This window comes from Notothenia rossii (assembly GCF_949606895.1).
Source record: "Notothenia rossii genome assembly, chromosome: 5".
In the NCBI taxonomy this organism is placed as follows: Eukaryota; Metazoa; Chordata; class Actinopteri; order Perciformes; family Nototheniidae; genus Notothenia; species Notothenia rossii.
This window is the reverse complement of record NC_136903.1, coordinates 27,995,316-28,011,883: the sequence shown is the minus strand read 5'-3', so window position 1 is coordinate 28,011,883 and position 16,568 is coordinate 27,995,316. Positions and strand designations below refer to the sequence as shown.

General features: G+C 41.9%; 2 protein-coding genes across 3 annotated transcripts in view; both read right to left on the bottom strand.

Moving 5' to 3' along the window:
- The window catches only part of hsf4 (heat shock transcription factor 4), a gene marked incomplete at its 5' end in the record, with an annotated part of 35,791 nt that overhangs the window by 10,814 nt on the left and 8,409 nt on the right, over positions 1-16,568 (bottom strand). The window contains 10 exons of the mRNA XM_079682853.1: positions 543-608; positions 792-903; positions 1,060-1,290; positions 6,330-6,529; positions 8,345-8,444; positions 9,445-9,512; positions 10,299-10,374; positions 12,379-12,503; positions 13,542-13,669; positions 13,766-13,874. Of these exons, the coding sequence (XP_079538979.1) occupies positions 543-608; positions 792-903; positions 1,060-1,290; positions 6,330-6,529; positions 8,345-8,444; positions 9,445-9,512; positions 10,299-10,374; positions 12,379-12,503; positions 13,542-13,669; positions 13,766-13,874 (1,215 nt within the window). The remainder of the gene's footprint in view (positions 1-542; positions 609-791; positions 904-1,059; positions 1,291-6,329; positions 6,530-8,344; positions 8,445-9,444; positions 9,513-10,298; positions 10,375-12,378; positions 12,504-13,541; positions 13,670-13,765; positions 13,875-16,568) is intronic.
- On the bottom strand, positions 1,777-6,211 carry LOC307040217 (zinc finger protein 862-like). Of its 2 annotated transcripts, XM_079682852.1 has the most exons (6): positions 4,706-6,211; positions 4,335-4,561; positions 3,848-4,212; positions 3,313-3,709; positions 2,899-3,207; positions 1,777-2,785 (listed from the first exon to the last, which is right to left on the bottom strand). In XM_079682852.1, the coding sequence occupies exons 1-6, from the start codon at positions 4,867-4,869 to the stop codon at positions 2,445-2,447; spliced, it is 1,803 nt and encodes a 600-aa protein (XP_079538978.1). In that variant the 5' UTR covers positions 4,870-6,211; the 3' UTR covers positions 1,777-2,444. The 2 variants fall into 2 exon arrangements, with proteins under 2 accessions (XP_079538978.1, XP_079538977.1); XM_079682851.1 differs by having other exon boundaries at positions 4,335-6,211.

Genomic DNA, 16,568 nt, shown 5'->3' with positions numbered 1-16,568 from the left:
AGAGAGGGGGAAGCAGAGTAGAACAATATTCTAAAAAATATATATACTGTATTTTAGGCGACCAAATGTTACAATTACCTTTCTTGAACACCGTGGAATTGTTAAAGTTCTAAGTAAGAAACACTGTGAAAGCCTTAAAGGCCCAGATACACCGGCCAGTCACCTGAGAATTCGCCGACGCCGACGCCGACACCGACTGTTGCGTCGCCGGACTCTCCTGCGTATTTGTCGACTTCGCGCACTGGAACACACCGCAAATCCGAGCCGAGCACGTATGAACTGCGCATGCGTGAGTGGCAATAACTCTCCTTACCAGCAGGCGGCGGTAGTGTGTATTCATCATTCAAAAGAGGCAACTCCCATTTACTGCCGATTTCGGGCCGGTGTATCTGGGCCTTAGCAGAACAACAACAATCAAATCAACCATCATGCTATATTGAGGTGGGCTTGTCATTGCATGTTTAACGGAGTGGTTCATCCAGAGTACATGTCCTCTTCTAAACTGTGTCCACGTGTTAAACAGCTCTCACACTATGACTTACTGATTTGAGGTTGGACTCCATTTCTGTGAAGTTCCACTCGGTCAGAGGCAGGCTTAAACTGAAGGGCTAGAGTAAAAGAGAAAGAAAGAGACACATTAGTAAGACAACTTTTATTCATTTAGAGTGCTGTATAAGGACTGTCCGGCACCAATACCAATTTGAAGTTTCAAATATCAGACAAATATGAATCTATGTGGAGTAAAACAAGTTGTAAGTAGGTTTCCATGTGTATAGTGCAGATCTACTGACATCCATAACAGCGCTGGCCCCAGCTTCCACAACATTCTGCTGATGGCTCCTGAGCAGCAGCTGTTGCAGTTCCTCCAGGCTCATGTCCACATTCTCATCTGAAACCTCCACCCTGCAAACCAAACACACACACATTTACACTTAAATACTTAATATATAAACACAGGCTCAAAGGGTCACTTTTTCCCTACTTGTATCACTTCTGCACCTGTACAAACGTCTCTGTGTACATTGCATTCTCCATGTGTCCCACCTGTGATCTGCCTACCTGTCCATTGCAGGTCTCTTACTCCTTCTCTCCACCATGGACGCCACAGAGCCCCTCCCCTCCAGAACAGACTGGACCATTGCGACGGGGAGGACAGGAGGTTCAGAGGAGCAGACTTCACAGGAGGAGCTCAATGCTATGGCCTCTCCTGCGCCTACACTGCCTCCTTTTCCTGCTCCTCTCACTCCTGGACTCACAGGCTCCTCTTTGATAAGCATCATGCACTTCTCCCTGTTGGATGAAGATGGAAAAATGTAGTTAAAGGTGAGCTAATGAACGCTATTAATTCCTATCAAGTCAACAATTAATTGCCACATCCACTTTGGCTGAACCAATCGGACAGCACCCAATAAAGTTGTAGGAGAGAACTAACATTTAATACCAAGTGCCAAAGGGTCTTTGCACCAAAGATATTTGTATGTGCGTGTGAAAACGATGCAGTGGTCTACAAAAAATGAATTGCAATATAGAAAACATGTGGTTCAAAATGGGTGAATAGCCAATAATGACATTAGGACTTGGGATTAGCCTGGATTTGACCTGCAAAACAATCAGTCACCCCTGCCAATACAGGGCTTGACATTAACTTTTTGAGCCACTTGTCCTTCGGACAAGTGGCTCAGCCATTTTACTTGTCCGAAGGCTAAACCCACTTGTCCGAAATTTACTTGTGAAAATAAAAGCCTATTAAAAAAAATGAATAAAACCGACAAGAGATTTGGACAATTAATATGATTTAATAACTTAATCAGGCACATTTTATAACATAAACAGTCTGGCATAAAACGCCATTCGATTGCATACCCAAAGTAATTAGCTATTTATAATACTTTATACTTATAGCACATGCATAAGATGGTCTCTTTTGAAAGGTAACATTCTGAAGTTTCTTACACAATAAAGAAAAATCACTTTGGGTGCTTATAAAAAATATCATGCTATGTAATCATGTTAAACATTTATGTTTAAAAATATCACTTTGAGTGCTAATGTAAAAGAGAAACAGGTTTGAACACACTGAAATAAAATAGTTGCTCCTTACTTTTGTGTTCTGAGAGGTAGGAGCTGGAAAACATAACGGTTCCATAGCCTGAAAACTTAATCATACAGGTCCAAAGTCTATAAAAATCCCATGGAAAATTTGTGTATTTTGTAATGTGTGTACCGCAATAATTCCAAAATGGCCTTCCGCTGCCATTCATTCAGAACGATTGAAAGGCGGCAAATTTCGGCTGCCTCCAAATGAGTTTACAAAACGAAATGAAAAATAAACGTTCTTCAAAAATGTATTGGTTGCACGGCAAAAAATGCAGTCCGGAGCCGGGCAAAGTGCTCACGCTGCTGCCCTGTGTTGAAAATAAGTCTTGTGCCATAATACTGATTGATCACTCCTCCAGCTCATCTTCACTCCCCATCAACACCAGCTCATCCTCCTCATCTCCCCTCTCTCTTGACGACCAGGGGTTAAACCCTGGTCTACGCCTGCGCAGGCTTGATGTCCACCATCGCTGGGCAGCTGAGGCTGCATCAAAGTCTTCCAGAGCGGGACCTTGGATGGAGATGAACATGAGCCTCTGGAGTTGAGCGGTGGTAAGGCTTGACCTCCAGTCGGTCTTGACTCGCTTCATTGTAGAGAAGCCACGTTCGCACACTGCAGTGGAGACCGGGAGAACCATATAGATCTCCATCAGATGACATAAGCAGCGGAACATGGCTCTCCTCTCCTCTGGGAATACAATGAGACAAAAATATATGAATTAATTTCCTTCAAGAAATTCTACTTTCTGCTTTTTTTTGGTAACTTTTAAAATACACACTTAACATTATACTGACACACACCTGATTGCAGGACACTGAGAAAAATGTCCCTCATTGGAACAGCTGACCGCCTGAGAGCGAAGCTCTTATACTGGGCATACTCGGCTATAACCTCCTCTGGTGTAATCCCTGCCTTGGCCAAGAGCTCCTTGTAAAATCCAGATAGGCTCTTCATTTCTTCCTGACCATGCTGAGTGAAGGTCTCTGTTGCCACAGCATCAGTGTGGTCATACTTGGGCCAGCAAGAGGGATCTAGTGCCCTGAACTTAGCTACTATGCTGTCTTGATGCAAGTCCTTCAGACGCTCATCCAAGTGACTGATGACTGCATCTGTATGAGAATAAATGCACAATCACTACACTGACTTTGACACCTTTTAATACACCAGACACTATATATATATATATTTTTTTTTTTATTTAAAAGGTGTCATACCTATCACTGCTGCCCTTTGTGGCTCAAGCGTGGAGGAAGAAGCCCTGTTCAGTTGGACACCCTTGTAGCATCCGGATCCATTGCTCTGCTCCACAAAGGTCTCCATGTACAGCCCCATTCTGGTCTTAAGGGAGGACAGGTTCCAGAAACACCTCTCCTGGCTCTCCACCGCCTCACACACTGTCACACTATCCTTTTGAAAAACCTTGGAAAGGGTGGCAAGGTGGTCAAGGACATCACAGAGGAAGTGGAGGAAGAGGACACTGCCGTAGTCCTTCAAATAGCTGGACACCTTCTTGGCCCTTCCTGTCACAGCAGCCGATGGTTTGGGCCGACGTTCGAGGCTTGCCATGTCCTCAAAGTGTGCCAGGATCACAGGAAAGCTATCACACAATACCTGAAATGGTTAAAAATATATATATATATATATAGTTTTAAAGTTATACTGACAACACGGTTTGTGAAAACAATTAAATAAATAAAATCTATAATATTAAATATGCCACAATACTGCACATGTAACCACTGCATCTACCTTGGCTGCACGGTGAACATAGGGCACCCAGCGGGCCCCATGTAGCGTGGTGGGCTTCAGTACCTTCTCCTCCATGGCCTCCGCAATCATCCGGAGCTCACGAAGTGCTTTTGGAGCATAATGGTACTGCTCATAGATGCTGCATAGGGTCGCCTGAAGCTGTTGCATCTTAGGGTTTTCTTTGATCGCACTGACCACGCCCAACTCCAGACGATGAGCGATGCAATGGATGGGTATGAGATGCGGGACTTGCTCTTTGAGGCGAGTAGCAACACCTGTCCTGCATCCAACATTGACTGCTGCACCATCACTCCCAAAGCCCACCAGACGCTCCCTCCAATCCACCAAGCCAGCCACACTAAAAGCTGAACAAAAGAAAAGACATCAGCATAGAGAACACAGAAGCAATAACTCCCAATACAGAAGCAATAATGAACTTATATGCTACAGTACCGTAAAAAAGGTTTGATAAAAAAACATTTCTCACCTGCATAAACAGCTTCCAGCACACCAGCTGCATTTGCATGCTTAACGTCCTCAATTTTCAAATATGAATTGATGGGACCCTCCGTGTCCATGTATCGAACGTACACCAACTCGTTCTCTAGGGTGGCTGTATCGGTGGCTCCATCAATCATAACTGAGAAGTATTTAGCCAATTTCAGCTTCTGCAGTAGTTTCTCCAGCTCCATTTCATAAATAATAACAACAAACCTGATGGGGGAGAGACAGCAATACAAATTGTTATGGTGTTGTTTTGGAAAGTCAGAATCAAAGCAAGACGAAAAACACTGAAATAATGCATCTTTGCTTGTTCTTTTTGACTGCCTATAAATGAACATTTTGTGAATATCATACCGTTCACAAGCCTTGTTGGACGCATAGCAGTTGGGAAGTTGTCCTCCCGTCCTGTTTATTAACCCATGTAGGGTTGTGAAGTGGGTGAAGGGCTGTTCTGTTCTGGCTACATAATAAGCAGCATGCATTATGTTGGTCATTTTAACCAACATTGTCTCCTCCATCCTGTGGAGCCCTGTGAGGACAGGTGGCAGTGGAGCATCAGGTCCCCTCTGTCTGGCTCTGTCTGCAGCTTCAGTAAGCTGGTGTCGCTTACTTAGAGCATGAGTTGACAAGGTGTCATATCGGAATGACCCGGTTCCTTTAAACAAGGACGAGGACCTGGATTTGAAAAATGGAAATGAATTAACATAATTGAACACACCCTACTGGACTATAATACGGGGATAATAATACGGGGATCCGTTACAGTCATTATTATCTGAATTTCATTGGCTACACAAACGGCCAATCATTTCCAGCGTCAGTCGGATTGATGATCTAATGTTTTACACACAACGATAACCATTTTTGCATAGCAGCAGCTTGCTCTAGCACAGTTATTAATGTCTCGAGTCGTGACCGTTAGCTTGTGAGAACGTTAGGAATAGTCTGCCTATACGTTTTACACTATAGTCAAATCAAATCACGAAAGACTTGATATCTGATCATCAACATAACCACTCCTTCCTCTGTCCACTCCAATAACACAACAAACGACCACCTAATAATAACGTCGACATCAATAATATCATAGAACACATTAAATAGCTTACGTTATCTAGATAATGTTATATAGCATTTTACACAACGTTTGTCAACTGTGAACGTCAGTCAGGATAACTAGCTAGACTACACAGTTCAGTTTATTTCGAATCTCATCATCTTCACACATCAGATAAATAGTCAATTATCTAACGTTAGCAAAAATAAAAGTTGTCACTTACGTGTCTGCAATGTCGGGCAAACTGCGGCAGGTTGAACAGTACATGATATGCTCTTCTCCTGCTTCTTCGGTGTACCGGAGCCAAGGAAACTTCTCGGTCCATGATGGAAGGAAGTTTCTTTTGCGTTTTGTTTCATAATCTAATTTGGAGGCAGCCGATTTTTCAGGATCTCGCCTAGGTCGCTTTCCTGGGGCTTGGTTTGCTTTTGGCGCCTGCAGCCAGGACATCTTGAACTCATTACTCACTGACTGGATATCGAGGATAGATGAGTCGCGAGCGTGACAGCGCATACACACCAGCCGCGCAAGCAGGCACTCGCGGGTTCGTGTTCACACCAATTTCCCGCGGGTCAAATATTTCTACCAATCACTGCAGTCATAATATTGACGTACAGGTACGGAGATTGCGACACTGCGAGACAGGCACTTCAGATGGAATAACGTTACTATTTCGTTTGGGTGATTTCCCCCCCCCCCCCAAAAATGCACTTGTCCGTTCGGACAAGTTAAACTGTATTATGCTTGTCCGACCATTTTTTTTACTTGTCCCGGACAATCGGACAAGCCTTAATGTCAAGCCCTGCAATACGAATGATCTTTTTCACAATATCGGGTTATTAGATGCTGCAATAGATGTAGAGCTGATTCTTTAGGTTACCTCTACAATGAGCAATGGTGAAGTTATTTTGCATCACTCACCTGGCCTCTTCAGGTTGCATCTGGAGGGCCATACTGGCCTGAGACATATCAGTAACATCAGATATGATTGGTCCTCCTGTCAGCCCACTAGCAGAGCAGGAAGCAGTATCATTGGATGGCTGGGAAAGAAAAGGAAAGAAAAAGATGACTTTGTTGTGTGTTTGATGATCTTGTGCGGGTTCTCCCCTGCCAACATTTCTCTCATTGGGCCCAATGTGTTGATCCAAAGTATTGGTGTCAAGTTACATTGCAACAAACTTAGCTAAAGCTTTAGCCTATTTCCCCAGCTCTCTCTGTAATTGAAAAATATACCTTTTAATGATCCCACATGGTTTTGGTAATTCAGATTGATATCCACCATAGCTAAATCCAGATTTAAGATGGATAAGAAAACTAAAACAAAACAAAAAATAGCCAAACTAGTTTGACTTACAAGCCTAGCAGAGTAGGAGTGGTTGCTATCTCAGCTTATTTGTTGTGGTTAAGCTAAAGTTTTGAATATCATTCAAATGTACAAGGTATTAGGGATATGAAAATGTTTTTAAAATATAGTTATTTTCTGAAATAATCTAATTAATATGGAGAACACTCTTTAATTGAAGCTAGCATACTGTGCTTTCCATTATCTTACCCAGTATCGGCATTTTATTATGCGTTATGCCAGTTCATCAGGGAGGGAACAAAAGTCTTAAAATGGTATCAAGTGAAGGGCAGTATGGTTCCCCTGTTTAATTTTCATTTACAAACCACTTTACACAAATATTGATTTGCTTCAATCCAAGGCTTTAGTTTGTACAGCCTGCAATAATGTACACTGCACAGCACATCTAAGGTAGGGCCATCAAACGATGTCACTGTGCTCTGCTTCCCTCTAGTGGTGATGCAACATAACAGCTAAACTGATAGCATGTCCAGATAATATATTTTCTGAGATATAGTGGAAAGAGCATGATTGAAGAACAGATTCAAATGAATGTTTTTATTTGATGAATGATATCTTATCTGTCTAATAAATACTGTGGTAAATCAAGGACACGGCTAAGCACTTAGAAAGGCCATCCAGTAACTTTATGTTTACTGTGTTAGTCTGCCAGCAACATTTGATCTGAATGTGGTAGGTCAGGTCAGGAGATAAATAGCTTACTTATTATGCTCTTGTACTGACAAAGGCCGCAAAGCACAGGTCATACTACAAAAGGTTTAGTTTTCGTAATGAAGGTAATTTTACCATTTTGATGTATGTTAATTAGACTTTAGGGGTTATGAAGCACAGTGGTATACATTATATGTATCCAGAGGTGGGAGAAGTAATCTGATCTTGTTCTTGAGTGAAAGTAGAAGTACCAGAGTATAGGAATACTCGGTTACAAGTAAAAGTCCTGCAACCAAAATAGCCAACCAAAATTAAAAGTACTCATTATGCAGATTGTTCCATTTCAGAATAATATATATAATATGTTTTGATTATAATTATTGATCGTTAAAGTGTTTTCAAAGCTGGTAAAGGTGCAGCTAGTTTGAATGACTTTGTTTACTGCAGGGTAGCTTGTGAATTTACCCCAGGTGTAACTAAAGTCTTATTTAAGTGTTGATTATACAGTAATTCACATCATTAATGCTGGTGTGTGGCGCAGTGAGTTAGTGTGTTGGTGTTTGGACAGGTTCAAACCCCACTGCAGTCAGCATGTCGTTGTGTGGGCAAGACACTTCACCCCAAATCGCTCCTGTGGGGATTGGCCACAGTACTGAGTATGTAAGTCGCTTTGGATAAAAGCGTCTAACAAATGACATGTAATGTAATTAATCCAGATCTGTAAAGTAACTAAAGGTGTTAAATACATTTAATGGAGTAAAAGTACACTATTAACCTCCGAGTTGTAGTGGAGTAGAAGTAAAAAGTAGCAAGACAATTAAAATACCTCAAAGTACCTCAAAATTGTACTTAAGTACAGTACTTGAGTTAATTTACTTAGTTACTTCCCATTTCTGTATGTAACAATTTCTTAATTTCTCACCGACTGGATGTAGAAGGGCTCATGCATGGACTCCATGTGGTGATTATGGCTGAACTTGGAGGCAGGAGGGCTGGGAGAGCCCTCGTCCAACATCAAGGGCCTGAAGGGAACAATAGTTTTCTCTCAATTACAACTTTGTTTTCAAAGGATATATGTCATTATCATGAAAGTAATAATTTATTTAATGCATTTAAGCAGTTTTGGGTGGGCATTGGTTTAGATTAATAATTTTTGGTTAACATGTTGGATTTAGTTAAGTGTGTATCTCTACTTCCTCTAAATAAAACAATAAACAAGTTACCATGAATTTGCATAAGTTGGTATTTAACAGCATTCCAATCACGCAACGGTATTTGGTGTTTATTGCTAATTAGGAAATATTAGCTCGCTAGCCCGCCCAATAAAGAATGTACATGGTAAACATTGAATCTGCTAAACATCAATATGTTGACACTGCTATTCTGAATAGACAAATGTCCTAACAGAAGTTTGTTATGCTACCTTTTTGCTTTTGAAATATTCCATGTGGAGATGTGACAGTAAATGACAGGGGTTGGAGTGATGGATGAGTGAGTTATTAGTGTGGGTAGATGTTAAAAGGTAAGGCCGAAAATAACTATCATTAAAACATAGGGTAAAATTGCACCTTTGCCAGGTCGCACAATGACTCTGAAATGTACGTTTCTATTGTACTTTTGTGTTCCAGCGTGCCTTTCCTTTCTCATGACGGCCTTGTTCCCACTCAGCAACAAAGCTGAACCAGCATTTTTCACACACAGGCTGTAGCAGGGTCATGCACTCTGCTCTGCCTTCCCTGTGTGTTAATGTGTGTGTTTGTGTGTGTCTGACTGACTGATTCAGCACTTGTCTCCATTCACAGCCCTCGTTGAGTTAGATTGTTGAGTTTGTCAGCTGAGCCAGCCCTTCCCTCTGGCCCTGTTTGTCTCACTTGTGTTGATTGCCCCACATTGTGTGTGTGTGTGTGTGTGTGTGTGTGTGTGTGTGTGTGTGTGTGTGTGTGTGTGTGTGTGTGTGTGTGTGTGTGTGTGTGTGTGTGTGTGTGTGTGTGTGTGTGTGTGTGTGTGTGTGTGTGTGCTCACAGCTTTCTCTTCAGGCCCACAGTGCTGGGTGTATTGGACTGCATCTGGCTGAACAGAAACTGAATCAGCTGGCAATGAGAGAAAGCACAGAATGAATCAGCATCCTCCTCGCACACACAGACACACACACACACACACACACACACACACACACACACACACACACACACACACACACACACACACACACACACACACACACACACACCCACCCACACACACCCACACACACACGCACACACACACCCACACACAAACACACACACACACACACACACACACACACACACACCCACACACACACACACACACACACACACACACACACACACACACACACACACACACACACACACACACACACACACACACACACATACAAACACTCACAATTAGTCCTTCTCTACATACATCAACACGGTAAAGGACAATAACTTGAATGACCCAAAATAAACACATTTCGTCCTATAAGACAATATATTTAATCTATGACAAAACAAGCCTAAAACTATAAGGAGCATAAATCTATTTGATTTTAAACATGTTAAAACATGTAGAGTTGGTACATAATGAAAAAGAATCTCTTTGTTGTGCTTACATAAAATAATTTCTTTCAGAGGTATCAGAAGAAGTGATAAAGCCACTGAAATGTTATTCCTGAGTAATCTTTAAATGATAGACAGTATTAGTATATATACACATACACACTTATATACACAGACAATATACAAGCACACACATAGATCTTCTGAACACCCCAATGACTGTTAAAGTTGTTCCAGAGAATCTCCCTTGTGTTAATACTGGTACGACCTATAGTTCAGACCCGCAAACTTACACTCGTAAAGACTGACCTTGTTCATGACTTTCTGCTGCTGTGTGTGATTCTGTCTCAGTGAGACCACCTCTCTCCACAGGACTTCATTCTGCCTGCAAACAGGAGAAAAACATTTATAAGAGGTGGTGGCTCAAATCTTAATTGTAACCTGGTTAAGATTTGGAAGCGTCTTACCTAACACATAGCTTGTTTCATATGCATTTAGTTGAACATCACTTTCGTTTGCGTTTTTTTTCATCAACCAGTTGGTAACACATTCAGGTATGTTATACTAGTAGCACCTAATGTAGCATTGAGCCGTAACCCTAAAGCTGAAGTAAGGAGAGAGCAACAGAGGTATGGTCTCACTTCCAAGATTTCTTTGTTTATCATCACCCTTTTGCAAGCGATCTACTGTGCAATATATCTATATCAATTCTAAATATATGTATATATATTTATATATTCAGAAGTAGAAAACTTGTATCATGTGTGCACAATATACTAAAGACTAATGTGTGGCGGAATATGGCATTGTCCACGTCTACAAAAATGTGTGTGTGTGTGTGTGTGTGTGTGTGTGTGTGTGTGTGTGTGTGTGTGTGTGTGTGTGTGTGTGTGTGTGTGTGTGTGTGTGTGTGTGTGTGTGTGTGTGTGTGAGAGAGAGTCAGGTGAGCAGGTGAACATTCTCTCCTGTCATTAGCAAACAATACTGAGCACAAAGCAGCTCCATCAAACAATAGACTCATAGCAGCTATTTTCAGCAACAAAAGCCCCAGAGAAAAAGTCCATCCACTGGATGATTTGTTCCAATTTAGAGGATTAATTGACAGACCGACTGAATGTAAACTTTATCTCATCTTAACTATATGTTCTCTTACAAAATACAAACAAAATATTGACCATAAGGCCATTTAAAACAAGTCATAGTCAGGCTTAAAATGCTTTAATCAGTGGAAAAAATTAACCGTCAAATCCAATTACTTTTTTTCCGATTGGTATGTAAATTAGTTTGCATTCACATACTGAATCACATTTTTGAATTTTTACCAAGATACCAACCAGTTATCTATTAAATTAACACAAACTAAATAATAACCAAAATAATCAAGGTCTTTAAACTAGGCCCCTACAAAACAGGACCTTAAAGGAGAGGTGCCATGGCCATTTCCACTGATCATAATTCCATTGTTGAGGTATACTAAAATAGAAAAATACTGTGCAATTTTCCAAACTCACATTGGTTTCGCATACAGCATCTCTGTAAAGTATGTGTATTCAGCAGTATTCACTTTCTCCACTAAACGGCTCGCTGCAGCTCCCCCCCCCTCCCCCTCTGTGATTTCCTTGTTTAGCTATACACAGCCAAAGACAGCCAAACTCAACCTGAACACACACAAAGTCACAGCCGAAATAAAAACAATAAGTGTGGCTTGATATTGAGTAAGAAAAAGGTTTATAGGTTTATAAACGCTGTGAGAATGGGTCTGCAGAGAGAATTTCGCGCGATCCCAACTGTCTGTTATCAGCCTGCAGCCAGGGAGCAGAAATCAACAGGGCTGCCTGCACTGAGTGTGTGTGTGGATTGGTCAATTTGGACCAATCAGCGGGGGCTTAACGTAACGGCTCCGCGGGCGTAACTTAACGGCTCCACGGATTGGCCCATTTAGTTCCGGGTACGTGCTTACGAAAGCACGTACCCGGAACTAAATGGACCCGTACCCGGAAGAATCAAATGACGATGACGTCATGATGACGTTTCACCAACGAGGCGTTTTGGGGAGGTATTTTCTGTTTTAGAGTTTTACTCGCTACAGGGTGTACTTTGAGGGTTTTGACTCTGCACACCGTTTACATGCAGAAAAACCTTCATAACACACAAGGGGACGGGTAATAACCGGAAAAGCATGACATGTGACCTTTAAGATAATAAAATAACCCAGGACTTGTGATGTTCGCTTTATAAATTCCTAAAATCCTAATTTCCATTTGCAACTAACGGAACAATATACAACCTCCTGACAATAATTAAACTTGTTCCTGAGGTTTTGGGGCCCCAGGGCAGTAACTTAGGGCCGGGTCGGGTATTGGAACACAAACAACATCTCTGTACTCACTGTTTCATGTCTTGCATCTGACACTCCATGTTGTCCTGCTGTGTTCTGAGAAGCTGGACTTCATACAGCAGTTTACTGAGGTCCTCCTGACGAACTTTGGTCTCCTCACTCTTCACAATGGATACCTAAACACACAGTACAGCCTTATTTGGTAAGTTATTCAGACAACAACCACATATTCCCTCTGCTGTGTTTGTGAGAAAGTAAACTCACTGGAGATGTTAGCCACACTGGCAGTACAGCTCCCATGAGAGCAAAGGTTTACCCCTTTTTTCTCAATAACTTTTCACATTAATTGCTAATATTTTGCTGAGTCATGTTCCCCAGAGGTTGAACCCTAATTTCTTATGTGATCCCCTGACTTTTTCTCTCGCTGCAATCTTACGTTGACATTTATTTGTGTAATGTCTCAACAAATATTGGCGGAATGTATAGGAAATTGGCTATACCCATGTACATATACTTCAAAATGATTGTTTTCCATCAGCATTAGTTGTAATTTGTGTCATTGCTAACAAGCTTATGATGATATGCAAAACCCAGCCAGTCCACATGCTAACCTTTGTACTTTCTAAATCAAAGCATATTGGCATTCGACTTGGACTGCCACCACTGCATGTCGTAAAGTAAAATCATTTGTATGCTCCTTTGCTAAGATATCTTTCCAGGAAATCCAATGAAAGTATAGTAATCCAATGCCATTTAAATACAAATATATATTTCTTGCTAGATAGGTAGGGTTTCAATTCCTGTCTGAAATTCAATTTTTACAGATCACACGTTTTTTACTTTTATACAGTAGTTCAGTTGGCTCCGGAAAGTATGTTCTTGTTCCTTTTAAATTATGCAGTTCTCCTGATTATCATTCAATGTGTCAAATCAGCAAAGTAGTTCCTGCCGGGTTTAGTAAGCTACATACAGCTTTTTGACATCACTTCACACACTGCGGACTACGGAGAGGGGTGGTCATGTTTAGAGATGAATCACTTCTAAAGTCACACAGAGCACATTAACCAATCAACCTTGAACAGCCTGCACATGCTTCTTATGTCACTGTGATTGAGCTTAGGTAATTTCTCCAAATCTCCAAATATGTCTTTCTAAATTATTTTGAAACACTTCATGATCACTCTATCTTTGAGACTTTATGTACATGTCCATACCTTCCTCTTGATGTGTTCCAGCATGTGTTCATGACCCTGGAGGAAGTACAGATGTTGGAACTCTGTGTCGTCTCTCTCAGGCTTCACCAGACCGCTCTGCTCAATGTTCACCACCTTACGGAAACCATCTAGACACACACATTAAAAGCATAAATATACACAAACAAAGTATAAATACTGCTGTTGAGAGAAGACTACAGAGGAGGTGAGGAACGTGTACTCACACATGTTGAGCTGTCGGACAAAGCTTGCCATATTATTGTGTTTGAAGTACTTTGGCAGAACTTCCTTGGCAAAGCGTCCCTGGTCAAACACATGGAAACTTGTCCCAGACTGAAACAGAAAATAGCCAGGATTTGTATTATTATTAAACAGCTGTGATCACATACTTGACATACACACATACACTTCACAACCTTTTTTATCTCCATTCTAATGATAGGTTTTAATTTACAATCAACGCAATGTCTTGACTTGTCTGGTTAGTCTGTTCCTGCTTATTATTGCTCAGTAGGGATGTAACGATATACCGAATATCGCGGTATCTCGATAAATAAACGTCCCAATACCGTCGTGAGACTGACAAAATCTACCTGTCACGCATGGCCAAAGCATATCTCTCTGTCCCACTGAGGTGGCGTTAGACTTTTTCGCTGTCCGTCATTTTGACAGACAGGATCGTAAAATATCCGTCATAATCAGTGGCGGCTGGTGGAAAATATTTTTGGTGGGGCTGTGGAAATGGGGACAAAACCATACTAGGGCGGTCCGGGGGATCATCCCCCGGAATGATTTTTTGAGAAATGACCACTTCAATTATGACTTCTGGTGATGTCAGAGGGGGGGGGGGGACGACGACGACGACGACGACTGCAGAACACTGGTGTTTTGGGAAGACTCAAATGATTAAATTCCCATTTAAAATCATTAGACTAAATACGAACATTGTGTGTGTGTGTGTGTGTGTGTGTGTGTTTGTGTGTGTGTGTGTGTGTGTGTGTCATACTTGCCAACCCTCCCGATTTTCGCGGGAAACTCCCGCATTTCTCCCGATTTCTGACTAAATCTGATTTACTCACGACTGTTTCCACTCGGACTTTAATACAGCGACACCATTGTTTGGTTTCCATGGTAGTGCGTCTCTTTAGCAGCACGCAACTCAAAGTCTGAGAGGGTGAGGAAGATGAAAACTGAACAAGAATCGACAACTCGACCCTCTGATCACTCCTTTCCTGTAAAATACAGGTCCAGCCCACACATATGCTCCATGGTGCCACAGGCATTGCCCTTACAACTACAATAAGCATTTAAATGTTAATCTACAGCTCCGGCGATCCACTAGCACAGGAGTCTACACCTGCAGACAATTACTGTAGCGTCACCTTTGATACGAGCCCAAACAACTCACAGACACAGGCCAGGGCGCTGAAAGGGCGCCCTTTGAGCATCAGATCTGACGACGCTGATTGGCTGAAATTATGTTTCGGCGGCATAGTTTAAAGATAGCAACAGTCAGCTTGTTGGCTGCAGCTGCTCTGGCTGAGGGCTCCTTTCTACCGCCCGGACGAGAGAGGGTAATGATACACGCTGTGGCCAGCCAGGAAACATGTGACTTATCAGTAACTTTAGACATCGTAAAACAATTTTAAACGAGATTTTATTGTAGATTATATATTTTACTGATACCAACTATATAATATTTACCTTGTTCTTTAAAAATTAAAAGAAAAAGAAAAAGAAAATATTTTCTGGAAATATATTTTTTATTTATTTTTAATGACAATCAAACATCTGGGAAGAGGGGGGGCGGCGCCCGAGAGAGAGAGAGAGAGAGAGAGAGAGAGAGAGAGAGAGAGAGAGAGAGAGAGAGAGAGAGAGAGAGAGAGAGAGAGAAAACTGTCGACGGGGGGGTGAGGGGGGGGGGACGTGTAATGCATGCGAGATATGAATGCACCGCGCGGGAGCTCAAAGCAAAAACTCCCAGACATTTCAATGATCTGTACAGCAAAGTAGGGTTTGGAAACTATATCATTTCCTTTTGGAGGGCATGCATAACACGGCAAACACCAGAGCCTCGCTGCGGGGAAACGTTGGCGCTGTTCCGAGTTTGTTCTAATCTGTCAAAATGACAGACTGCTTTCAGATTGTTCCGTCATTGTTAAAAAAATATTCGGTTAACAGCAACATCAGTACCAAGCGAGAGAGTTTTTTCCACAGCAGGGGATATTGTAAACGCCCAAACATCACACCTTCTACCTGGAAATGTGGACATGCTCATCATGCCTGGCGCCGTGGGAGGGCCAGGCCCTCCCATTTGACATTCCTGCCCTCCCCCAATAAACACGTTTTTTATTATTTATAACATTTACATTTTTTTATTTTTTTATTATAAATAAACGGTGAACTTTTATGCTACGATATATGTGATGTCAGATAGTAAAAAAGAAAATCACAGGCTACCTCAAATAAATTCATGTGTCTGTTGTGATTTGTGATTCGTCCACATTTAGACCAATCACAGCGTCACACTCTGCCGCCTATTCTGGATTTGTTTATTGTGCATTCTACTCCCATTTCTACGGAGCCCCTAAAGGGACATGAAAAAAAAAAAAAAGTCAGGATAACGGGTTAGTATCTCGTGCGCACGAGATACCTTCTCGTGCGCACGAGATACTAACCCGTTATCCTGACTTTTTTTGGGGGAGAAAGTTACCGGTGCGCCAAGGAGGAAGTGAAGCGCACAGGACACAACCATTTCATTGCAGACTGTTATGTTTACGTGGGGAAATGACAGTGCATTATTTGAGATATATTTCGTACTCAGACTTCACTTTAAGGACATTTCGGCCAGGGGTGTGTGGTCACTCCAGGAGGCAGCGGGACGTGTAACTCAGAGAAGAGCAGCCCCAGCGCTCAAAGAGCTTTTACGCACCGCCTTCTGTGTTTACCTTCATTGAACAGCTATAAAGAGTGACCACAGGCCGTTTTAACCACACACACCTCTACACACACACCGAACTGCCCGAT